Source organism: Giraffa tippelskirchi, chromosome 3, assembly GCF_054371585.1.
Source record: "Giraffa tippelskirchi isolate mGirTip1 chromosome 3, T2T-mGirTip1v1.2.pri, whole genome shotgun sequence".
NCBI classification, from domain to species: Eukaryota; Metazoa; Chordata; class Mammalia; order Artiodactyla; family Giraffidae; genus Giraffa; species Giraffa tippelskirchi.
In genome coordinates this window covers 90,079,582-90,106,247 of record NC_137277.1, presented here as the reverse complement: position 1 = coordinate 90,106,247, position 26,666 = coordinate 90,079,582, and the positions used below count along the sequence as shown (strand labels likewise).

Here is a 26,666-nt window from a genome sequence, read left to right as displayed (position 1 = left end):
AAAAAAAGATGGAAAAGTAAAATAAAGCAATTCTGTCTGCCTGATTTAGCCTGTAACACTTATCTACCAGGGACTTCCCTGGTTGCTCAGTGGTAAAGAATCCACCTGTCAATGCAGGAGACATGGGTTCAATCCCTGATTCAGGAAGATCCCAGATGACAAAGAGCAACTGAACCCGTGAGCCACAATTACTGAGCCTGTGCTGAGAGCCCAAGAGCCGCAACTACTGAAGCAAGCGTGCCCTGGAGCTCGTGCTCCACAACACAAAGCCACACAATCAGAAGCCTGAGCACACAAGCAGAGAGTAGCCCTTGCTCTCCACAACTACAGAAAAGCCCAGGCAGCAACAAAGACCCAGTGCAGCCATAACTAAATAAATTATATATATAAAAAAACCTAATCTGCTGATTGTGTTATGTTTAAAAGTTACCCAAAATACTTCAGTATACACCACGCGATGTTATATTTGTGGTACTGCAATCCAGGTGGTCAACTGGCATTCTGAGCCCAGGGTCTGGCAGCACTTGACTCAGGATGCCAGAGGCAGCTGTTAGAATTATTTTTGTTATCCATATCTAAGTATAGATGAGTAGGGGCCAGGTGAATGCCCAAATGGGGCTATCGTGGGGAAAATAGTCACCTGTTGACAGGCATGATGCATGTTAGAAACAGGTTTTTGCTGGTGAAAGTCAAAGTAGTAAGCACACAGAGAGTGGCTAAAATATTTTAGATACACTCTCCATCTCACATGAACAGAAAGAAAGCATCCAGCCTGGCCCAAGTGTAAGCTAAACCCCTAACCAGTTTCCTGTCTATTTAGATTCTAGATGCCAAGTACAAGTGTACAAGGACAGTGCATCTAGAATGCTGGCATGTCTGCTTCAGGTAAATTTTTCATTCACCCAGGAAGCCAGAGAACAGGAATCTCCTTGATCTTACAGAACAAATTGTGAGAACCCTTTAGGGTTCTTGCTTGCTAACGAATGGCAAAACTTGGTCTGAAACTTCATTTCCTTAAAACCTGGGAGTAACATTATGGGTGAGAAGCCCACCTGAACCTACCCCTAACATTTATAATACCTAACATCTGCAAAAGGGAACCTGAGTTGGGCATTAAAAAAAAAAAGGCTAATTCCATTCCACATTTAGCTAGAGAGTAATAGAATCAACATTTGATAGCTCAGAGCTTCCTAAAATGTATTCAAAATGGGTTGCAACAGACACTGATCCCTGCAGATCTCCAAGTGGCTGGCTGGGGGTTTGAGGCAGCGGGAATCACAGTAGCTAGCAAGGCCCTGGAATCTCTCTTTCCTCCAGGTCTGGAAAAGCCAAGAGGCACTGAGCTTATCAAAGAGCCCAACCACTCAGTCTGAGTTCTAGGTATGGGAAGCTGTACTTGATCCAGTTACCACCCTAGACTTCTGTTGCTTTCTCTCCAGTCAAGAGGAGAACTGGGGAAAAGTAATCCTGCAGGGATGTTCAGGAAAGGAGAAAGACTGGACACAGGGAAGACCACAGGCACTGCCCAAGAATAAAATCAACACGGCCTATATTTGAACAGAGATACTGTAAAAGGAAAGGATGAGACAAATTCTTAAGAAAATGTGATAATTTAATGAGTATTGAAACTGAAAAAAAGGAAAAAATAAAAAACATAAAATGACTTGCCAATGACCACGCAGCAAGTTATTGAAGGTCTGAACAAAATGCAGAATCCTTCACAGAGGAGATTTAGCCACACAGCCCCAGGCTTCTTTGTGGGGAAATTCAGTATATTCTTCAGTACCAAAAAGAAAATATAAAAAAGGAATAATGGGGTTAATACTGAACAGCTTCTGAGCTCATCCCTGAGTAAAAATCAAGTTGTGATTACCCAACATAGAAAAACTAGTTTGAGGCTTTCTGGTTGATCCTGAATGTCATATTTATATCATCAAAAACAATCCCATCATAATTTGGTTTGATTCCCAGTTTTGTTTTTATTTTTCTCATGACAGACTCAAAACTTTACTCCTGAAACTGAAATGTACTTCTAAACATCCAGGAACATTTTCAGGACTGCCAGCATCCAGTCTTCATGAGTCCCACAGGTTTCCTTAAAATGAAATACCGCCAACATTGGTGAATAAAGAACATACAAAGAAGCACATTATGATTTAAATTATGCAAAATATAGTAATGAGTATAATACAGAATTAAGAAATATTTTCTTAATTGCTAGGAATTGTATGGACAGTTGTTTTGCTTTAAACAACGCGTTTAGTTTTGTATGTTCTTTTTTTATTGGGTTGGCCAAAAGTTCCTTTGGTTTTAAAGTAAAAATAAGACACATTTTTCATTGTCACCAAAAACTTTATTGAACAATGAACTCATCGTTTTGTTCCACTATCTTCTGCCATTTTCCAGGCAACTTCATAATTTCATCTTCCCACAACTTTTTATTATTTTGAGCAAAGAACTGTTCCAACTATCTTTTACAGTCTTACAGGGAATTGAATTTTTTTTCCATTAAGAGAATTTTGTAAAGACCAAAAAATGGAAATCTGAAAGTGCAATGTCTGGTGAATAAGGTGGATGAACCAGAACTTCCCAGCCAAGCTGTAACAGCTTTTGCCTAGTTATCAAAGAAACATGCAGTCTTGCATTATCCTGCTGGAAGATTATATATTGTCTGTTGACTAATTCTGAAGGTTTTTCATTGAGTGTTGCTTTCAGTTGACCTAATCGGGAACAGCACTTGCTGGAATTAATCTCGTTTGACTTTCCAGAAGGAGTTCATAATAGAGGACTCTCTTTCAATCCCACCATATATGCAACATCACATTCTTTGGATAAAGACTGGCCTTTGGTGTGGCTGGTGATGGTTCATTTCACTTACCCCTCATCTTCTGCTCCTCATTACTGTACAGTATCCACTTCTCATCGCTGTCACAATTTGTTTTAAAAATGGAACATTTTCTTCACATTTAAGTAGAGAATCACATGCAGAAATATGGTCAAGAAGGTTTTTTTCACTTAGATTATATGGAACCCAAACAAAAGGATGAACATAACATCAAGCTTGTGCAAATGATTTTGAACACTTCATTTGGATATTTTGAGTATGTTGGCTGTCTCCCATATGATATAATGTTGATGTTTTTTTCAGAAAATTAACATCTTGACTTGATCATTATCAGCTTCAACTGGTCTACCCAACAATGAAGCACGATCTAGCAAGAAATCTCCAACATAAAACTTTTGCAAACCACTTTTGACATATTTAATCAGTCACAGTACCTTAGCCATCACTGCACAAATCTTGTTTTCATTTCAGCTGCATTTTTACCTCTCTTGAAATAATAAAGCATAATATGCTGAAAATGTTGCTATTTTTATTTCACCTTCAATGTTAAAATGGCTACACAAAAGTTCAATTTTGGTGAGTTTTTTTTTTTTTTTAATATACACTAATATAACAGCAGTCACAATACAAGCTAACAAAATTATTTCAAATGAAGTTAAAGACAAAGCACTACTAGAGCCATCTTATGAAAAAAAACGAATGCTTTGGCCAACCCAATAGTAAACTGTGTGTCAATAGTGCAGTGCCCCATCTATGTTCAGGAAGCATTGGGGAGGCACAGTAATGTCCAACTGGAGTGGCTGTAGCTTTAATTTTAGGGAGCCTTGATTTAAACACAATACCAGTCTTCTAGTGAGAGCTACCATGGGAAAATACAACATTAAATAGAGTGACTATGACATGATTTAAACAACATGAATAGAAAAATTATGTTAAAGGCATCATCCTCTCTTTGCTAGTAATTCCAAGCTGCCCTATCCACCCTCTGATTTTCTTGGTGAGAAAGTAAAAACACAGATCAGAGTAAGTGAAGGCTTTAGCAATTACAGAATCAGAGGCATGCCTCCTCCAACTGCAAATCCAATTGTCTTTCTGAAGCACCTCTCTGACTAAACTCACAGCTCTCTCTGACTAAACTCTCTCCCCACAAGGCACCTGAAGTAAAACAAGGCAAAATCCTCAGACATAATTCGTCCTGCATGTGGAAGCCAACAGTTTTCCCGTATTGTTCCCTTCTGACTGTGACACTTAGCCCATTATCACATCCTTGAGCACTGAGCTTTTCACATTTTTAACTGCTCAAATTACTGTTTCTCAATTTTATTTTTTTTAATATGTAATTAAACCCAGCCTTTTCTACCAGTTTTTCTGCTTGCTTTATTTCTGTTTGTAAATTAAATAGGAACAACTTTTCACTCTCTTGGAGGTTTGCCATCTTCAGAGCGTCATCAGACCTCCAGGCACTAAAAGCCAAGTCTGTGTGGAAACAGAGCGGGGAAGAGGGAGGGGGTGCCAAGGGAAGCATCACCTCATGCCTGCTGGGAACCCCTGAAACCAGGCAAGAGAAAGTGTGGGTCAGCATGGACTCAGAGGGGCAGAGAGGATGCCTCAAGTCCTCCAGGGGATGCTGCACCTCCGGGTGTAGCACTTGGCAAATCCAGGGCAAGAAGCACAGCCCAGAGCCCAGGGGGCCAACGCAGGATGTGGCAAGACCTACATACACAGTGGCCGCCAACATTCACTGGGCTGGTTTCCTTCTTGAAATAATGCCACTTTGCTCAAAGGCAAAGTTTTCTAACAGTGGTGTTTCATCGGACCATGAATATCAGCATAACTAAGTTAGAGACCAAATTGTGGCACACTTGGTGAGGAATACATGGCCCCTGTTCAGAGGCACACCACAGGGTCCTGATGATTCCCAGTGAGTCCCCATCAAGGACCCCGAAACACAGGGAAGAGTAGAGGCGCCGAGGGAGGGCACTGTGAGTAGGGAGGAACCACATTTCTACCCTGAAAAGGTACTTTGGAATCAAACAAGCCTGTGTGTGATCCCATCTACACTCCCTGCTCATCCATTTAACTTCTCTGAGCAACAGTTACACAAGCTATACAATGAAGGGCACAGAACACACGCAGCAGTTTCTTCAGAATATGAGTCCTTGGCAGCATACACTGTTGGCTGCCTACCCAACATCCACACCCTGTTCTCTACCCGCATCCTGACCAATCGTACAAGAGCTAAGTTAATCATGGCGTCTGGTGACTGATCTGAGGGTTTGCCCTAGTCCTGGCCCATGGGATCCAATGGGAATATGGTACAGACCCTTGAGGGAAAATTTTCTGCCTGAATACAGAACCACCCTACGAAGGCTCCTTTCCTTGTCACAAGAGGATGTGCAGAACAAAAAGTAGGAAAGAGCCCGTGACCTCTGTGCTAAGCATGGGCTTCTGTACCAACCCTGAAACCAACTAATGTTACGCAGATCGTTAAAATGTCCGTATTGCTCCATTCCTTGACAGTCAAGCCCTCTGGTATTTGTACCCAAAGGCTACTTAATTCTTACTTTCCAGCTCAGCCATGTTTATTCAAACTTCCTGGTTGCTAAGAGTTAACCATTGCATCCGAGGACAAAATCGATGCAATTCCCAAATGGACTCGGTAAAAATCAGCAAGAAAACAATTTAGCACACAGTGCAATTTTGGAGTTTTAAACAGTCCCAGCATTAAGCATGGCTTTTAATGCCAGAGGCACAAATCAAAACAAATAAATGCACAGGCGTCTCAAGGGGAGAAAAACATACTGCAAGAAGTGCCTAATTCACTCTTTGCCAATAGTTTCTGTTTGGGGCTATGCTTACATAAATGTTCCAGAAATGGAACAATACACTTCTAGGAAAATACAAGTGAGACAAATCTTCAACATTCTCGCCTAAATTGTTGCTATTCAAAGTGGGGTCCAAACACAGCAGTGGAAAGAGAGGGTAGGATGAATTGAGAGAGTAGCATTGAAACATATACATTACCACATGTAAAACAGATAGTTAGTGGGAAGCTGCTGTATCACACAGGGAGCTCAACCAGGTGCTCTGTGAAGACCTAGAGGGTGGGATGGGGAGGGGGGTGAGAGGGAGGTTCAAGAGGGAAGGAACATACATTCGTATACTTATGGCTGATTCACATTGTTGTGGAACACATTATAAAGCAACTATCTTCCAATTAAAAAAAAAATTTCAAGCCAGCCAATAAACAGACACTATTTAAAATTAAAAAAAAAAAAAAACCCACGTGGCATCCACAGACCAGAAACATCACCACCATCTGGAACCCACTGGAAGATGCAGAATCTTGGGTCCCACCTCTGATCTAGTGGATCAGAATCTGCACTGTATTAAGAGCCCCAGCTGATTCAATGCAGCATGATTCAGTCTGACCAGAAGCCCGCCAAGTACAGCCAGCTCCAGGGCTTCCTTCCCTCATCTCTGAGGTGAAGAGAACCACAGCGGTAGAGAGAGAGTGGCATGGAAAAAGCTGAGCACACAATCATGTATTTTATGGCAGGCAAGTCCAAGGCCAACACTAAAAACGACAATCATGTCCTACGCAGAACTGTCTGACCCAGTGATTCTAATGTGTCATGCAAGACAAATTCACACACGTTGCACAGCTTTGTGGGAATACTCAGGATTGTACAAAATCTCTTTATAATACATTTACATAACTTATTATCACAATGCTTATTAGCAATACGTTTGTAACAGCTGCTCACTGGAGATGCCAAGGCCCAGAGGAGAAGGGCTGTGGGTAAGCATCAGCCTCAGCACAGACTTCTGTGACACTATTCCTCCCTCTACCACTCATGAAACCTCTGATATGCAACTGTGTGAGGGTGACAGTATTTATATCATCGAGGTGATAACACTGGATCTGCTTGTCTTTCAGGCAAGGCAATAATAAATATGTCGGTACCTTATCTACTATTAGTAATCAATTATTCACACACCACCTGTCCTGCTCAGGAGGGACAGACCCCAAGAGAAACCTGATAAAACCAAAGAGTTTTCTGAAAAACTTGCTTTCCACCCAAACTCCTTTCCCGGAATCAGACTCCTGGTTTTCAATTCTATCTATTCCTTCTTGTAAGCAAACGGTACTCGGTGGCCGAGGCTGGTTATATAGGATGCAGCCCTCATCTACACATGGCATGGTGCCAAGGAATGCATGATCAGAAGATAGGCCCTGCCACATTGCTGGAGCCTGGGCCCTAAACAGCCACTTGCAGCTGCTCTGGGCAAGTCCATTTTTCCCATTAATGGGGAGAGGCAGTCCTGACTGTCTTTGAAACATCAGAGCATGACAATTTCACAGACTTTTCTGACAGCAAAATGAGAAATCAGAAGATAGCATTTTACTCCCCAAAGCTAGAGTTTCACCTTTGAAAATACAAAAAAAAAAAAAAAAAAACCCATGAAGAAGCTAACCTTCCCATGATAGGTGTTTCATGTAGGCAGACTCTTGAGACGGCCATCAACAGGTTTCTCTCAAATATGCTGTATTTCTACTTATAAAGGAAAAGTTCTCAGCACTTGTTTGTGCTTTGTAGATGGAATCAAAATGAATCCACAATGACACAGACAAATGATTTTAAAAATTCAACAGAAAATTCAGAGGCTACACAAGCTCCAACCCTCCCCAGTTCCTCAACCATTCTCACAATCAAGACAATGCACACTTAGAAGAGACAAAACCATAGAAGAAGGTTGCTGCTGCTGCTGCTAAGTCGCTTCAGTCGTGTCCGACTCTGTGCAACCCCATAGACGGCAGCCCATCACGCTCCGCCGTCCCTGGGATTCTCCAGACAAGAACACTGGAGTGGGTTGCCATTTCCTTCTCCAATGCATGCAAGCGAGAAGTGAAAGTGAAGTCGCTCCGTCATGTCCGACTCTTAGCGACCCCATGGACTGCAGCCTACCAGGCTCCTCCGTCCATGGGATTTCCCAGGCAAGAGTACTGGAGTGGGGTGCCACTGCCTTCTCCGAGAAGAAGGTTAAGTGGTGGCTAATGTCAATTCCCATTTGGCTCACAGTGTGGCTGACCAATACAGCCAATCAGCCCCAGCATGAAGGAGAATACTAGTTTAAGATGATGGCAAACCACTGATAATCTGCCCATCTGTGTCAGAGCCACTGTACCTTCTCCAAAGCAGGTGAACTTCTGGGGAGAAGTGGAGCCAGAGGCCACACCGGTGAGGCAACAGCAGAAGGAAGAAGCAGTAATCCCAGACCAGCTGTGCTGCAGGAGGCACGAGCCAGCTTTCTCAAGTCTAAAGACAGACATGACCAAGAGCTCACTAGTGATCAGCTTTCTATCAACTAGGATAATTACAGTGAGCAAAGGAAAACCACCAATAACCCCCAAGTCACAAAAACCATTCTTCCCTGGCTCCCCATATTGTTGAAAGATGCTCTGGTGAAAGTAGTCACAGGACACATGCTTGGCTTTCTCTCTGCTCCATGCCCAAGACCACCCTCTGATTTGAATGCTTTCAGACAGAACTGAGGGTGCCTTTAGTGAGTGAGGTTAATGAAGGGACACTCAAATACTCTGATGCAAGACAGGTCCTCAGAGAACATCTTGTCAACCCTCCTTATTTTACAGCTGAAAAAATTGGCCCCAGGACAGCCGAACTGTCAAAAAGCATAGAGTTAAGAGGCAAACAGGGGAGGGGGTGGGAAGCCTAATGGCGAGGACAGTGACCCGAGGATAAAAAGTGAAGTCTGGGGAGGTCTGAGAGTGATGAGCTTTTACGACGTTCAGAATGACCTCCAAAGAGGCCACAATCTCTCAGTAGTCCTCAGTCCCCTCATCTGTAAGACCAACTCAGCTGAGCTGACAGCAGAGTAGAGGAACACACTAGGAAAGTGTATTATACAGAAATCATCATTCCTCAAGTCAAAGGCAAACTCTGAAGTCACTGGGGGCTCCTGGCTGGACATACCTGTAAAGACAGGCACAAGCAACTTAGATCAAATATTAATAAGTCTAAATTTCCAATGCAATATTCATATAGCTCCAGGCGGCCTTTTTCATACAAATCTCCACTCAACTAGCTCTACTATCAGAAGCTTCTAACAAACCAGAATGACCCATCTGTACACTCTTAAAGAGATGGTCCCTATGGGAGATGATTAAAATAGTACAATTCCATTTGCCTGAAGTATTTAAAGCAACAATTCACATCATTTTCATGAAGTTTCAAGACACATTAGTAGAGGAGAATGGAATCTTCAAAGAATCTGCAGAATTTTAAATCTGTGATAAAGAAAACTTCACATTTAAAACTCTCAACACCAAGGAGTGACTAAAATATAAAGAACATAACAATAAACTCTATTGCTCAGTATTCTTTGAATTTAAATTTACTACATAGTCACAACTGTGCTTAGTCGCTCAGTCATGTCCAATTCTTTGTTACCATTTGACTGCAGCCCGCCAGGTTCCTTTGTCCATGGGATTTTTTTCAGGCAAGAATCCTGGAGTGTGTTGCCATTTCTTCCTCTAGGGGATTTTCCTGACTCAGAGATCGAACCCTCGTCTCCTGTGTCTCCCGTAAGATTCTTTACCTGTTGGGCCATCGAGGAAGCCCGTTCATTAACTGATTCAACCATGATCTACTGCACTTTTACTAAGTACCATTTCCATTCTCAACTCCAGAACTGTAGGAAAAAAACCCTGCCTTCACAGAGCCAACCCTTAAGTTGGGGCGGGTGTGGGGAGGAAAGATTAAAAACAGATAATGCATTTATGAAGCACAACAGACAGCAGTGGTTCTCAGACTTTAGTGTGCAATAAAATCATTAGAGAGATTCTCAAAATATGGACTGCTGGGTCCCACTCCTAGAGTTTTTGATTTGGCAGAAACTAGAGATGAAAGAGCACAAGAATCTGCACTTTTATCAAGCTCCTAAGGTGGTGATGCTGCTGCTGATTTAGAATCACATCTTGAAAACTACAGTGATGTATACAATAAAGGAAAAAAAAAAAAAGATCACGGGATGGGGAGTATTAAGAAGCACTGCAATTCACCACAGGATGCCATCCATCATTGATGGGACATGTGAGGTCCTGAGAAGAGCGTCCCAGGAAGAGGAACAGCCCACGCAAAGGCCCTGAGGCAGGAGCACAATGGCAAGAATGCCCACCTGACTGAAGGAGAGTGAGGGAGACGGATAAGTAGGAAATGAGGTCAACAAGATAATGAGGAGCTAGCTCTTGTAAGGGCCACCATTAGGATTTTGACTGAGAAGAAAAGGCTTTGCCAAGTTTATAGTAAAGCCATTATACAAGCTTGCTTACTCCAACAGCATCACTCTGGATGCTATGCAGAGAAATGAACACACAGGGGAATGGGCAGAAGGGAAGGATCTCTTAGGAGGCTATGGTAATAATCCAGCCAAGAGCTGATGGATGGTGGCTTGGACCAGGATGATTGCAGGGCAGGTGGTGAGTCAAGGTTCACAACAGCATGTGCTGACAAGTTGAACAGGTCATGGGGTATAAGAGAAGAAGGATCAGGAATTCTAGACTTCTACTACATAGGAAGATGGAACTGCCATTAAAAGGAGTAGGGAAGACTATGAGAAAGGCAGTTTGTTGGGGGTCATAGAGTTCTTCTGTACTGCAGTTATACAAGTTTTAGAACTGAAATGAAACCTGAGTGCCTAAGAGCCTCATTTTATAGGTGATACATGGCAATCAAGGAGGGCACAGGGTAAGTTAGTGACCTGTGGGCTAGGTAATCCTTGGCTACTGTGTTCTCAAGTGTACTCTGGGAAACCAGCTGCTAAACTATACTCCATATGGGCTTCCCCGGTGACACAGTGGTCAAGAATCCACCTACCAAAGCAGGAGACACAGGTTCAGTCACCTATCCGGGAAGATCCCACATACCTGAGAGCAACTAAGCCCATGCACCACAACTATTGAGCCTACGCTCTAGAGCCTTGGAGCTGCCGCTACTAAAGCCCATGTGTACTAAAGTCCATGCTCCACAACAAGAGAAGCCACCACAATGAGAAGCCCACACACCACAACTAAAGAGTAGCCCCACTTGCTTCAACTAAAGAAAAGCCAGTGCAGCAATGAAGATCTATCACAGCCCAAAATACATAATAAAATAAATTATATTCCACAGAGTATAAATACATGTTAAATCTATTTAAATTTCCTAAAAATCTCTAATTTAAATATGATACATGTTACTGATCAAAAACGCCACATCCCAAATCATACGTATTTACAATACTACATATTTAAGATTGGTCCCCAGGACAACCCATTAAACTAGACCTAGTGTGTGGCTAACTTCTATCCCATGGATATGTGCATTTCTTCCCACTTACACATTTTTGTAATTAAATTGTATAGCAAACAGTTAATAGCTGTCTATTTCACCTGAAATGTAAACTCCAAGAGAGTGGACACAATATGTCCATTCCTGACCACAGACCAGCTCAGACTATGCCTGGAACACAGTATATGTTCAATAATCATCTGTCAGCTGAAAGGAGACAAGAATATACAATGGGGCAAAGACAGCCTCTTCAATAAATGGTGCTAGGAAAACTGGACAGCTACATGTAAAAGAATGAAATTAGAACACTTACTAACACCATACACAAAGATGTATTAAAATGGATTAAAAATGGATTAAAGACCTAAATGTAAGACCAGAAACTATAAAACTTTAGAGGAAAGCATACGCAGAACACTTGATGACATAAATCAAAGCAAGATCCTCTATGACCCACCTCCTAGAGTAATGGAAATAAAAACAAAAGTAAACAAGTGGGACCTGATTAAACTTAAAAGCTTTTGCACAGCAAAGGAAACTATAAGCAAAGTGAAAAGGCAACCCTCAGAATAGGAGAAAATAATAGCAAATGAAACAACTGACAAAGGATTAATTTCCAAAATATACAAGCAGCTCATACAACTCAACACCAGAAAAACAAACAACCCAATCAAAAAGTGGGGAAAAGACCTAAACAGACATTTCTCCAAAGAAGACAGATAGATGGCTAACACACACATGAAAAGATGCTCAACATTGCTCGTTAGAGAAATGTAAATCAAAACTATAATGAGGTATCACCTCACACCATTCAGAATGGCCCTCATCAAAAAGTCTACAAACAATAAATGCTGGAGAGGGTGTGGAGAAAAGGGAATGCTCTTGCACTGTTGGTGGGAATGTAAATTGATACAGCCACTATGGAAGATAACATGGAGATTCCTTAAAAAACTAGGAATAAAACCACCATATGACCCAGCAATCCCACTCCTAGGCATATACCCTGAAGAAACCAAAATTGAAAGAGACATATGTATCCCATTGTTCATTGCAGCATTATTTACAATAGCTAGAACATGGAGGCAACCTAGATGCCCATCAACAGATGAATGGATAAAGAAGTTGTGGTACATATACACAATGGAATATTCCTCAGCCATAAAAAGGAATGGATTTGCATCAGTTCTAATGAGGTGGATGAACCTAGAACCTATTATACAGAGTGAAGTGAATCCGAAAGAGAAAGATAAATACCATATTCTAATGCATATATACAGAATCTAGAAAAATGGTACTGAAGAATTTATTTACAGGACAACAACAGAGAAACAGACATAGAGAACAGACATATGGACATGCAGAGAGGGGAGGAGAGGGTGAGATGTATGGAAAGAGTAACATGCAAAGTTACATTACCGGACGTAAAATAGACAACCAATGGGAATTTGCTGTATGGCTCAGGAACCTCAAACAGGGGCCCTGTATCAACCTAGAGGGGTGGGATGGGAAGGGAGATGGGAGGGAGGTTCAAAAGGGAAGGGATATATGTATACCTATGGCTGATTCATGTTGAGGTTTGACACAAAACAGCAAAATTCTATAAAGCAATTATCCTTCGATAAAAATTAATTAAAAAAAAATCTGTCAACTAACTGCATCAGAGGCACTGAGCCCAAACACCTAATGTTCACCTTTTTACCAGGAAAGGACCTTTATTGTTAGAAGAATTGGAGGCTCTGGGAAACAAAAAAAATCAATGAAAAAAATAAAAATGATCCAGCAAAGAACTGAGGTGAACTGCTCTGCTCTCAGTCTAAAAACTCTGAAGAGGGTGTGGAGAAAAAGGAGCCCGCCTAAAACTGCTGGTGGAAATGTAAGCTGGTATAGCTACTAGGGAGAACAGTATGGGGATTCCTTAAAATATAGAGCTATTATATGATCCTGCAATCCCACTCCTGGGCATATATCCAGAGAAAACCATAATTAAAAAAAATACATGTGGGCTTCCCTCGTGGCTCAGTGGGAATCCACCTGCTGATGCAGGAGACACAGGTTCGATCCCTGATCCGGGAAAATCCCACAGGCCACAGAGCACCTAAGCCTGTGCACCAAAGCTACTGAGCCTGTGTTCTAGAGCCCACGAGCCACAGCTACTGAGTCCCACAGGCCCAGAGCCCATGCTTGGAAACAAGAGAAGCCACCACAATGAGAAGTTCACGCAGCACAACTAGAGAGCAGCCGCTACTCTCCATGACCATGCGGCAAAGAAGACCCAGTACAGCCAAAAATAAAAATGAATAAATTATTAAAAAAGATACACGCAGCCCAACGTTCACTGTAGCACTGTTTACAACAGCCAAGATGTGGACGCAGCCTAAATGTTCATCAGCAGATAGACAAAGAAGATGTGGTACATGCATACCATGAAATGTTAGTCATAAAAAAGAATGAAATAAAGCCATTTGCAGCAACATGGATGGACCTGGAGATTATTACACTAAGTGAAATAAGTCAGAGAAAGACAACTAACATATGATATGTGGAATCTAAAAAAAAAAAAAAAACTGTTACAAATGAAAAGAAATAGGCCCACAGACAGAAAACAAACTGATGGTTACCCAAGGGGAAAGGGAGAAGGAAATAAAGTAGGAGTTTGGAATTAACATACATATATTACTATATATAAAACATAACCAACAAGGACCTACTGTATAACACAGGGAACTATACTCAATACCATGTAATAACCTAAGGGAAAAGAATCTGAAATATATATATATAATATGTACATTTGAGTCACTCTGTTCTGTATCTGAAACTAACACAGCAATGTAAATCAACTATACTTCAATTAAAAAGTTTAAAACTTTTTAAAAACTATTTTTTTCTAGACCTCAGTAAGCCTGCAGTAATACATAAAAATTTAATAAGGACAGCGCAGGCCTTTATCACGAAGTAAGAAAGGAAGGGATGAAGAGGGCAGGGGCGGGGAAGCGAGAAGGGTCCTCCTACACGCTTTCCTGAAGTTCAACCCCCAGCTCAGTCCCCCTGCAGCTGAACGTGCACAGCTGAGGAAAAATTCCAGTAGGAGCACAGAGCAAAGTGGTTCTCCCCCACTGTGTTCACCCAGTAAGATTTCCTTAGATTATTGTTCAAACAACTGCTAGCAGCTGTTAAAGGATGAGAAGCTGCTGAAAGTCTCCCCAAGTACTTCTCCCGGATGGTATACAGATTGAAAGGAAAACTAAGTTCCCAGAACTGATTGTATACAAGGTTCACACTAGAGAGTTCACCAAATGGTACCATTTGTCAAGATCATGAAATTCAGGAAGTCACATTAATTTGTCCCCTTTATTTACTTAACCCCCCTAAAAATGAATAAATGAGAGTTTTGGCATAATTTGTTAAACCATAATTCACATAATTATCAACTTCCTGAAACTCAAAACATATTTTGGTTCACTATAAAACAATTTATACCCCTGAAAGATTTTAATTTGCCCTATACTCTATTTTCTTAATGTGACCAATGTCTCTTAATTCATGTTATAGCTCTACTCTTTCTTGATTTAATTACTCATTTCATTGCTTGCTGGCTAAGGCAGAGCTCGTCTAAAATCAGAGCTGAAAAATGCTTGTTAGCAAACTATCTCAGCCTTAAAAATAGGCATTATATATAGTATACATGTCTAAATATTTTAAATATCTTCACCTTCCTCTCTGTCAAGCTGATATATTCTTGCTTGTCTGAACTTTCAGCTGTGACTCACACGTGCAACCAATCACTGACCGGTGCTTATGGGTGCAAAGCCAGCCAAGACAGCTCAGATCACATTGGCCAAAAGTTCACGAACACCTGCCATGTGCCAGGCACTATTGGGGGTTATTGAGATGAGCACCATGGTGTTTGTACTGCTGATAAGTATATCCTCTGTAGGGAACAAGGGGGCGTAGAACCTCGACTTCACTATCCCATAATAGGAAATCTAGCTGGAGTGTATTAAGAACACACTCAAACTACCAAGGTAAGGTGCTTAATGCAGCGAGGATGTGGGTGGTCGAGGAAAGGATGGGAAGGGCTTTCCCAAGAAAAGAATGCCTCAGATTGAGTCGGGAAGGAGAAGAAGTGAGCCAGGTAAAGAAGGGGGATCACAAAGAAGAGAAAGTAGTGGCAGACAAGACTGGAAAATCAGGCAGGGCCTTCATATGTTATATTAGGGAGCTGGGGCTTTCTTCCCTCAGCAACAGTTTTAGACTTTATGCCAGGAAATCAAGTGGTCAGATCTGTACTATAGATTCTCCTCTCTGGTGACACTGAGGAAGTTGATGGAAAGAAGAAAAAAAGAGGGAGAGTAAAATGTTAAGGCAGGAGGTCACAGGCTGCCTTAAGCCTCGCCTTCCCAGCTGCCTCCCTGTGATCCTAGGATGCCTTAAATAATTAAAGGTGTCCCCTATTTCAATAGGAAAGCAATATGAGCTAACTAATTCTAACATGGAATGTGTGTTAACTCTTTCAGCCCTCTGGTATTTTCCCATTACACAGAGGTGGAAACTGAGACACAGGGAGGTTAAATAGCTATAGGGCCAGGATTGAACCCACAGCAGTCAGGTGCCAGACCCCACCCTCTAAACCAAAGCACCTGTGAACACAGTGACATCATCATTTCCTCATCCAGATGCCTTGTGGACTTCAGAACTCTCTCATATGAATCAAGTATCCGGTGCACAGAGGGAGCTCAAACCACCGTGCTTGAAGCACCAGCTTCTCTTCCCTATAACATGAGAAACACTCCTCTCCCGCACCCAAGTACACCTTATCAGTGCCAAAGAATACAGGGAGAACACAAAGGAACCCAGCAGCTATGCATATAAAAACTCCACTACCTTGCACACCTTTTTCTGGCTCCCTGAGAATAATACCTGGATACTGGGAACAAGTTAAGTCTAGTTGCAAGTTTTCCTGGAAGAAGTTTTTCATCATAGGGTTTTCAGTGTTCAAGGAGCTAAATAAAGATGAAAATGTATTTCCAAGGTTGACTAAGGAAAAAAAATCTTCCTCCCAGAAAGCAGAGATGCTACCCAAAGTGACACCATTGTGCCTCAGACAGTGAAACACCCAAGGCATAAGCTTGATTTGTACAGACTAAGATACAATGAGAGAGATGGGATGATAACTTTCTAAAGTTCTAGGCTGACTTAGTTAACTAGGTTCCAGGTTCAATTTCTGACATGAAAAACTAGGGATGGGAAATTCACACTCACTCACACACACCTAAAAGGCACGAACCTGAGATCTCTCTTACACATGCAGTCCTATGTTTCTGGAAAGCCCTTCAGAAATGAACCATTTTTAAATCAACATTCTTAGGGTATAAGAGCGGTCAATATTTTTTAAACATCCCAAGATAAATATACTTGTAGTGACTACACCAAAGGGACCTGTTTTATACGGATTTCAGTTTTAGAATAGCATCTCATTAATTCCAGACGAACAGGCTCAGTCACTTTCCAGACAAGGCACTAAGCCCTTCCTGACATTACATGACAAGAGAATCAAATTGGAAAATAAAATGCTAGGCCGTGGGAAGAACATGACATTCAAATAACCACTCCTTCTATCATATTGTAGCAAAGACTATTACACTCACCAAGGCATCCTCTCCAAGTTTATTACCAGGAACACACACACACACACACACACACACACACACACACACACACACACACACACACACACACACACACACACACACACACACACACACACACACACACACACACACACACACACACACACACACACACACACACACACAGGTTTTCTGAGCACAGAAAATACAATAAGAAGTAAAGCATTTTCTATTAAACCCAGAGTAGCCCATCGTCAGGTTTTAATTCACTACATCAAACCTGAAGTTTTCTAGTCTGAAAAGAGTGTGGCGTCACTACCATGCTTAATTCTGTACCAAATGACACCTAAGGTGATGGCTTCTCCCATCCCCTAAAACCTCACCAGTGATGCTGTGAGCAAAGAGGGAAAAGGTGCTGAATATGTTTCCCAGCCCCAAACAGAATCAATTTACACCAAGATGGAGAAGCACTAGCGATTGCTGTTGGTCTTCCACCCAAAACAGAGATCATTCAAATCCAGGTTTAGGGTTCTCTTCCTGGAAATCCCACAAATAGGGGGTCACAGGCTCCGGAGCCCAAATCTGCCCAAATCTGAAGCCTGACTCTACCACTTACTCCACATGTAATCTGGGCCACTTACTTCCCCTTCCTCTGTATCTTAGCAGCTGGCAGGTAAAGTAAGCATAATGAGAGCATCGCCCCGTGGGGCTCTACTATAGCCTTACCCACTTTGTGAGGCTAACTGAGTCACAGTGCACTCAGCACATGGAACTAGGCCTGGCACATGGGAAACACTTGATACAGACCTGGTGCTGATTTTACAGCCACACTCACTGAAAATACGTGGAATTCCCACGGAACTGGTACTGTTGGAAACAGAGCCAAGCATGCCAGCCTTACTCACCACACTTGTTGGCTGCATCTTAGGCAAGAGTTTCTAGTGATCTGAACCTGGCCCCTTAATTTTCCCTTTTCTAACAAAAACAGGTTTTGAGAAAGGGAATATATATATATATATATAATATATATATAATATATATATTATATTTATATATACACACATAGAATGTGAGTGACTTTTTAAATAAAAATGTTATGTTATCTATTAAAAAGCAGAAAAAACTCTTTTAAAAAATATTCATAATACTCTCAAGGTAAACACTGCATTCAAAGAACTAATCGCAAACCTCTTTCAGTTTAACTTGTATTGCAGAAAACAGAGCCTAGGGAGCTTAAAGACATGAAGGGAAGAGAATACAAACAGTCTTAAGTAAAAGAAGTAGATTATTTGCCCAAATATAACAGCAACAAAGAGACAGTCTAGCTCTGCTGTTGCTGAGTCTTATTCAGCTCTCCCACACTCTTCCCCTACCTCGCCCACACAAGATGCCAGCAAAAGACCGGCGGGGGGGGGGGCCTCTGGTCCAAGTTTGCTCAGACAGCAAGCCACAGCCTGACCGAGAGTGTCAAAGTCCTATACCCAGCGAGAGCAGCAGCAGCCAGTTTTTCCAAGGAATCACTGCATATGTTTTTCTCTTTAAGGCAATAATTTTATTTGAGAGTTAAAGCAAAAAAAATTTAATTTGAAATACTGTATAAACTCAATGTTATGCTCAAGTCAGAGGATATGAAAAACATTACATGTGAATTCTAGAAAGCTATAGCTGAGCTGCAGAGATGGAGACAGTGTACACTCACATGCCTGATAACCCACCCCTGCTCATAAAGATTCACACTTCATCACCACATGAGCCACAAGGACGCACATACAACAACGACACCCAGGAAAGGTGGGGGAAAGCCCAGACTGATGTCCACAAATTCCTCACCACATGCTGGGCACTGTCCTAAGCACTACAGACATGGATTCATTTAATCCTCATGATAGCTCAAGTGGGGGCTTCCTGCAAGCGCCCTTCCGAATGCAGCAGCCCCTACCACACACTCACCTGCTGGGTTACACTCAACAACAACACCCGCAGTGAGGGAAAAAACCCCAGTCCTAAGAGAGAGAGGAAAAGTCGGGAAATCTTACCTCAGGGGATCTCAACTGAGAAAAAAGAAAAAGGGCAATGTGCTCCCTGAGGCCCAGAGAAGGAGCTGGGGTCATTAATCTGACAGGAATACTGGGACAGAATGACTGGCCGAGTACCAGGTGGCAGAATAAGCCAGGGGCTGACTTCCCTCAGCATTTCAAAAGCAGTTTGCTGCCATCTTGACTCTCTTAGTGAGAAATGACTGTTTCATCACAAAACAGAAAAAATTCGTTGTATTTTTTAATCAGCTTACAGCAAAAGTAATAACAAGTTAGCTTCCAAGTGCCATAATGAATAAGCACTTCCTTTTTATAACTCATAAAGCCCCTCAGAGCTGAACCTCTTGCAAGACAAATTTGAGGTACATATGATCTTCAGGCAGTGGAATGGCTGGTAGGTGCAAGTCTGTCAGTAGGAGTTACAGTAGTAACAGTAATAAAGTTAGCAGTGGCAGCAGCTCATATTTCCTGTGTGCCAATCATGTGCCAGCAGCTGTTGGAAGATCACTGGATACAAAGAGTCTCATCCGGTTTCACGAAAAAAAGATGAAGAGGGCTTCCCTGATGGCTCAGTGGTAAAGAATCCATTTGCCAATGCAGGAGACACGGGTTCAATCCCTGATCCAGGAAGATTCCACACTCCTCAGAGCAACTAAGCCTATGCACCACAACTACCAAGCCTGTGCTCTAGAGCCCAGGAAACAGCAACTACTGAAGCCCAAGTGCCTAGAGTCTGTGCTCCACAAGAGAAGCCACTGCAATGAGAAGCCTTCACATCTCAACTACAGAGTAGCCTCTACTCTCCACAACTAGAGAAAAGCCCTTGAAGCAATGAAGACCCACCAAGGCCAATAAATAAATACACATATATATATATAATTTTAAAAGTCTAGAAAATGAACTTGTTAAAAAAAAGATGAAGTGGGTTATACCTGTATCTCCCTTTAAAGAAACTGAGTCTTTAAGATGTTGAGCAACCTGACCAAGGTCCCAGTGCTTGAGAATTGACCTGGGAATTTCAACCAAGTGAAAGTTCCTCAGTCGTGTCCAACTCTTTGCCACCCCATGGACTGTAGCTCGCCAGGCTCCTCTGTCCATGGAATTCTCCAGGCAAGAATACTGGAGTGGGTAGCCATTTCCTTCTCAAGAGGATCTTCCCAACCCATGGATCAAACCCAGGTCTCCTGCATTGCAGGCAGATTCTTTAGTGTCTGAGCTGCCAGGGAAGCCCAAGAATACTAGAATGGGTAGCCTAGTCCTTCCCCAGGGGATCTTCCCAACTCAGGAATTAAACCCAGGTCTCCTGCATTGCAGGCAGATTCTTTACCAGCTGAGCTACTAGGGAAGCCCTCAACCAAGCCAGCTGATCTCAGAGATCCTCTTCTTAACAACTAGACTATCTGATGCTGGAAGGTTCGAAGCTTTTGTTCACACATCTTTTTCACTTGTTTAGTTGAAGTCTTTTCTTCATAATGCCCCTAGCCTGTGGGATAAAGGCCACTCTCTAAAGGAAGGACAATATGTGCATATAGAAAGGACTAACTTGGCTCAAGAGCAAAAGTCAGCATCAATAATGATAAGAGTCTCCAAAGCAGGGAGGGGAATGAGAGATGAATTGAGAATTGGCCAAAGACTGCTGAGTACTGAAGCCAGGGGATGGATACCAGAGGATTCTTCCTACTCTTCTCAACTTTGGGCTACATTTGACAACTTTCATAATGGCTTCTAAAATGGCTTTGATTTATTGACAGTTCATTAAGTTTGTTGAGTCATTTGTTTTACTAGGTCATATTTTGACATGGTTCAAAATTCAAAATGTTTTAAAAGGTATATACTCTACCACCCCCACTGCCATTATACTTCTAATATTCCTTTGCACAAATATACAGAGATATTATTTCTCTCCATTTCTTTCACAAAAGGTGGCATATTATATACATAGTATTTCACCTTGTGTTCACTTAACCACATAACCTGGTGATTTTCCCCCCATTGGTGTACAGAGAACTTTTCATTCTCCATCGGTGGGTCTTCCATAGTATAGATATACCATAAACCTACTTAACCAGGACACCTCAGCTGTTCCTAATCTTTTGCTACCACAATAAATAAGCCTATACTGTTTTTCTGTCTATTGCCCATTTTGAGGGTCACACTAACCATTTCTCACATTTATTTACTTACTGCCAAAACAGTAAGCAGGGGTGGATCCAGGTTACACGGGACATAAAGTTTAGACAATTTGAAAGATCCTCTTTAAAACAGAGAATACAAAATCATGAGTACAAAATGATGTATAAATGTGTGTATTTCTTTTAAATTAAAAATTCTTATCAATCCACTGGAGTCTTAAAGATTAAGGTCCTTTCTTCCAGGATCTTTTTAGACAATTTAACAAAAAATGTTTATATAGAAATACCTCCCCATTGCAAACTGACATCTCCTCTCCACCTAGAATACTCTGTAACTTTCCAAAACATACTGTATTGCACTTACAGGGGCTTGAATCCTACCATTGAGTAGCTGCACAGAAGTCCCTGTCTTTGAGAATGACAGGCAATATCATCACAATCTCACAGATGTGGAAACTGAGGCTTAGAGAGGCAGTGATTTGCCCCAGGTTGTACAGTGGGTATTAAATCAGGCCTGTTTGATTCCAAAGCCTTGTGCTTAACTGACACACTGAGTGCCTCCCCAGTGGTCTTAAACTCGACTAAATTAATCTTGTCAAAAGAGAGGACTAATAAAAGATAACATTGCCATTATTAGCTCCCTAGGGAAGAAATATTTGATCTCAAACAAATTCTCAGTTTCCTTTTTATATTTTCAAAACATCTTTTCTTTAAAAAAAAAAAAACAAAAAACTCCTCGGTAATGGTCTCTGTAAGTGTACCTAAGTAAATGCAGAGCCTAAGGTCAGCATCGTGCTCACTATACAGGATGGGACATCACCTGACTGGTCCTCTGGTACCCAGAGAAGGGGCACAACGAATCAAAGAGATGACTCAATGCTCATCCTTTGTGTTCGGGGCGTGTTTGTTTTCTGCTGACCTCTCACATTTCGAATAATATCCCCAGATCCTCAGATCTGTCTAGAAACAAGAGTGAGACCAAAGACTGCCATTCATTTCATTCTAATAACTAGATATGCAAAGACTTTAAACCTATCCTAGAAGGTAAGACTCTTCCAGTCCAACTCAAATAGAAGCAGATCAGACTAACTAAATGTTTAACATTTCTTCAATAACACAAGCCAGATCGGTGATTGACTGTCATCACGGATATTGCTAGGATGTGCTGCTAGTGATATTTCATGCCTGGAAGCCAGAAGGCTGAACATCCTGTAATGATGGGGACAGTCTAGTACAGAGAGGGGACTGTGGAGCCAAAAATGCCCAAAGAGCTGCTGGTTGAGAGGATGGCTGAGATAGCCCTTCACAGAAGAGGGATAAAACAAGAGTGGATATGGACATGGCTACATTTTATCCCAGGCCTTTCAGGCTATTCTAGGAGCATTAACAAAATGAGAAGTTCTACATGGAGACGGCTCCTGTCAATTCTGTCATTTGATCTTTACTGCACTGCCAGGCCCATCAACTGTCAAGAACTGCCATGAAGGGTCAAATTTGAGAGTAAAATAAGCCCTAGATTTCAAGAGTTCACAAATCTTTCAGCCATCACTTGAGAAATAAAGGGCTTAAAACTAATGTGTACAATGTTGTAAACTTTCAAACTCATTCAAAAAAACTCTCAAAAGTGCTTCTTGCATTTATACAAATATCATCATTATTCAATCTGGAAGGTAGAAAATAAAATTAAAATTGTCCTTTATTAAAAGGCCGTGTTCTAAAACAGCAATTCATAGGAAGATCTAACAAAGATTTATCAAAACAATAGGAAAACATGTTATACCTCAGATCCAAACATTCAATAAGGCGGCAGCCCAAATACTAGGGTACCTACAATGGAATTCTACTCCGCCATTCTAAAGAACGAAAGAATGTTGCCATTTGTAACAACATGGATGGACTTAGAGGGCATTATGCTAAAAGTGAAATAAGTCAGAGAAAGACAAAAATCTGTATGGTATCACTTGTATGCAGAATCTAAAAAATAAAACAAACTACTGAATATAACTGAAAAGAAGCAGACTTAGAGATAGAACAAACTAGTGGTTACCACTAAGGAGAGGGAAGTGGGAAGGGGCAATATAAGAGGTACAAACCATTATGTATAAAACAAACTACTACTATATAACTATACTGTATATAACTATACAGTATACTGTTGATATACTATACAACACAGGGAACATAGCCAGTATTTTATAATAACTACAAATGGAATATTAACTTTAAAAATTGTGAATCACTACATTGTATGTCTGCAATTTACATACCATTGTACATCAACTATACATCAAGTAAAAAAAAAAACAGACTACATGCATTTATTCATTTCTTAGGAAGGACTCTACATTCTTTGAAGCTGTAACACTTCCATAAACAAGCAGAGAATGCTTTATCTTTGTCAGCTTTACCTGCTATTTGTACTGAACCATCTTCACCCAGAAGAATATTACCAGCTTTCAAATCCCTATTAGGAAAAAGACAGAGAATTTAATGCTTAGAGTACAGACAATATATTGCATTAATTCACTCAGGGAGATTTTAAAACATATCATATAATTTAGCTGTTTGACATAATTATTATTTTACAAATATAATATTTGTAAAACAAAATGTAAAAGTTACAAGGGTACACTGTGATTTTATAGTTTGCTCCTGAAGGATGGTCAGGGTTTTATATTAATAACACTTAGTTTTGTGATATTATTACCCAGATATAATTAAAATAATAGTGAGTAGATACTTTATGTTACAGAATTAGAGATTGTCCACATACTCACAATACTATCATTTTATCAAGAATTAAAGCCCAGTCTATGTAAAACTGCTTTACTTCAACTTAAATTTGTCTGTGGTACAATTTCAAATCAAACCCATCAGACTCTTAGACAATGGATTTGATCAGTCTCTTCTCTGGGGAAATACTGATTACAAATACTAATTATAATAGTCTATATTTCTTCACTATATAAAATTTGTGCTCAGTAGCCTTAACACTTAAGAAAAATGACAATTTACAAGTTTGATTTCTAATGTAGTATTCTCCTAATCATTAAAAGACATGGTAAATATCATAAACTATACAGTTGACTCATAGTTCAGGGCAGGGGAATTACAAATATTAGTATTATGGTTAATGGTTGTTTACTTGCAACTATTCCTAAGAGCCCAAGTAACACTAACCCATTTGAAACATCAAGTGCTCGCATTCTATGCTATTTCACTATTTAAAGAATTAGCATTGCATGTCTCAAAAGAGATGAAATTAGTGCCTCTCCTCCTCTTCTACCACTATGTCAAAAATAATTAACATATTACATGTTTGGAACACTCTTGCCTGCGTTATAAAGCTAGAGATGCCGACCTAAGTTAGAAATGGGGCTTCCTAGGTGGCTCAGTGGTAAAGAATCCGTCCACCTGCCAATGCAGGAGACTCAGGAAGCATGGGTTCAATCCCTGGGTTGGGAAGACCTCCTGGAGAAGGAAATGGCAACTCACTCCACTACTCTTGCCTTGAAAATCATACGGAAGGGGAGGCTTGTGGGCTTTAGTCCATGGGGTTGCAAAGAGCTAGACACAACGACTGAGCATACACATGCAAGTAAGAAATATATCAATGCTTAACTGTGAGGTGTGTTTCCTTAACATTCTCTACTAACTAGGACTGAAGATACGAACAGCTGAATTGAAACACCTCTGCAGAGGCCATACCTGTGAATCTGACCATTTCTGTGTAGATAGTCTAAGCCTTCCAAAACTTCTTTAAGAATTGTTGCTATTATTGCCTCTTCCAGAACTCCGTTCTTATGTTCTCCTCGATTGACTATGTATTTTATGATATCCAACATTGAACCTAAGTGGACAGACAGAAGAATTAAACAACTGTATAAGCACCTTCATGATCTTTCCAGAACAGGGCTCCCTATTTAAAAAACTAAGTGAGAACATCAAAATATTTTTTTTTGTTTATTTAGCACAAATATTCCCAAGGCATACAAACAACTGCATGGCAGCCCATGGCCAGAAAAACATTAAATCCAACTCTGCAAGCACACATCCTGCTGAACTTAATGAGAGGGGTCCTGGGTCAAGAAGCAGAAGCCTGTGCATGGCCACTGCACAGTTAGTCCCTTTCCCCAAGACATGCAATTGGTTACAGATTAAAAGGAGGTTCGGGATGTCTAAGCATAAAAAGAAAAGAACAGGAAGTCAGGGGGAAAGACAGCAGGGAACTGCTGAGAGAAAGAAGCACAGTTCTTCTGTAACCCCTAAGACACAGGTAGCAGAAGCGAGAAGAAAGTACATTGCTTCTAGAGACCCCTGCTTATAACTAGAAGACTCCTTTCTGTGACTCTATGCAATCTTTATTCCATTTACTTGACACTGATGCACTGAGTTTAATAATAAAGAAATAAATGCATACTACTTTGTTACTATAAACAGATTAGTATCCTTGGCACTCTCAATTCATGTTTCAACACATGTGAATTAATATTCTAAACCTCCTGGGCATTTTAAGAGCCATAATTACCTGGAGGTTCAACATTTCTGAAGAGTTACCAAATAGCTCACCTCAGGACCTGAGTTTGGCTCCAGGCTCTCTCTGATTAACTAGGAGGATTGAGTTTCCCCATCAGGTATTACTACAGCAGACTAGCCACCTGCCCCTCATTAAGAGATCTGATGTGATAAAATAGTATAAGAAGAAAACAAATGCATAGTTCCCCCCTCTGAGAGAAACAAAACATCTCTTTATTGGCTGACTCTTGGATTTTTGGATTATTTAGAAATAACACTTCCAAAAGCATTTTATTTTTTAATCTTATAAGGATATACCATACCAGGTATGGATGCATTTCTGGGGCTTTCCAGGTGGCACTATTGGTAAAGAACACACCTGCCAATGCAGGAGACATAAGAGACTCTGGTACAATCCCTCAGTTGGGAAGATCTCCTGGAGGAAGGCACAGCAACCCACTCTGGTATTCTTGCCTCGAGAATCCCTTGGACAGAGGAGCCTGGTGGGCTACAGTTCAGGGGTTGCAAAGAGGCAGACATGACTGAAGGGACTTAGCATGCACACACCCATGCATTTCTGGACTGCTGAAAGAAAAGTGGGCCATGTCTGCCCACATTCCCCTTACCTGTGGAAACCTGTTTAAAACTTGTTCCTCTTACCTAAAGCCTGGGAAGGCTAAATTTAATTCCTTTTAAAAGACAATGAAATTTTCTATCCAGTCCACAAGGAAGGGCACAGGGGATACTTTCAAGCTTATAAAAAGTAATTGGGATTAAAAATAAAGAGAGGAAGTAAAACCTGCAAGGTCCCAGGTTACCAGAATTTCTTGTTTCCTTAGTGGACCCCACAGGAAGAGACCTGGCTAAGATCATCATTGATAGAGCACCACCCTCAGTAGTCCAAGATGCAGTCCTGAGGCTCAACACTGCAGTCAGCTCCAAGGGCTTCCTTTTTCTCTTTTCCTTTTTAATTAAAAACCAGAGCTGGCATTCAAGGAAACAATGACTAATAGGACTGACAAGACCGGGAACGGAACCGAACTAAGTTCTCCCGGGCTCCCTACCGAGACTTACACAAGCAAACCCGAGGCAATTACAATGCCTTCATCATCTCATGGCAGGGCCTTGCTGGATCTAAGACAGTTTCTTCTTAAGAA

General features: G+C 41.1%; 1 protein-coding gene across 9 annotated transcripts in view; it reads right to left on the bottom strand.

Moving 5' to 3' along the window:
• Window positions 1-26,666, bottom strand: part of STK39 (serine/threonine kinase 39) — a 316,521-nt gene that overhangs the window by 209,059 nt on the left and 80,796 nt on the right. For all 9 annotated transcript variants that reach the window (XR_014080206.1, XR_014080205.1, XM_081582614.1 and 6 more), the window contains 2 exons: window positions 24,703-24,844; window positions 23,403-23,458 (listed from right to left, as the gene is read on the bottom strand). Coding sequence is in view for 7 of the 9 variants with exons in the window: in XM_081582614.1 (XP_081438740.1) it covers window positions 23,403-23,458; window positions 24,703-24,844 (198 nt within the window). In the remaining 2 variants the exon portion in view is untranslated. The remainder of the gene's footprint in view (window positions 1-23,402; window positions 23,459-24,702; window positions 24,845-26,666) is intronic.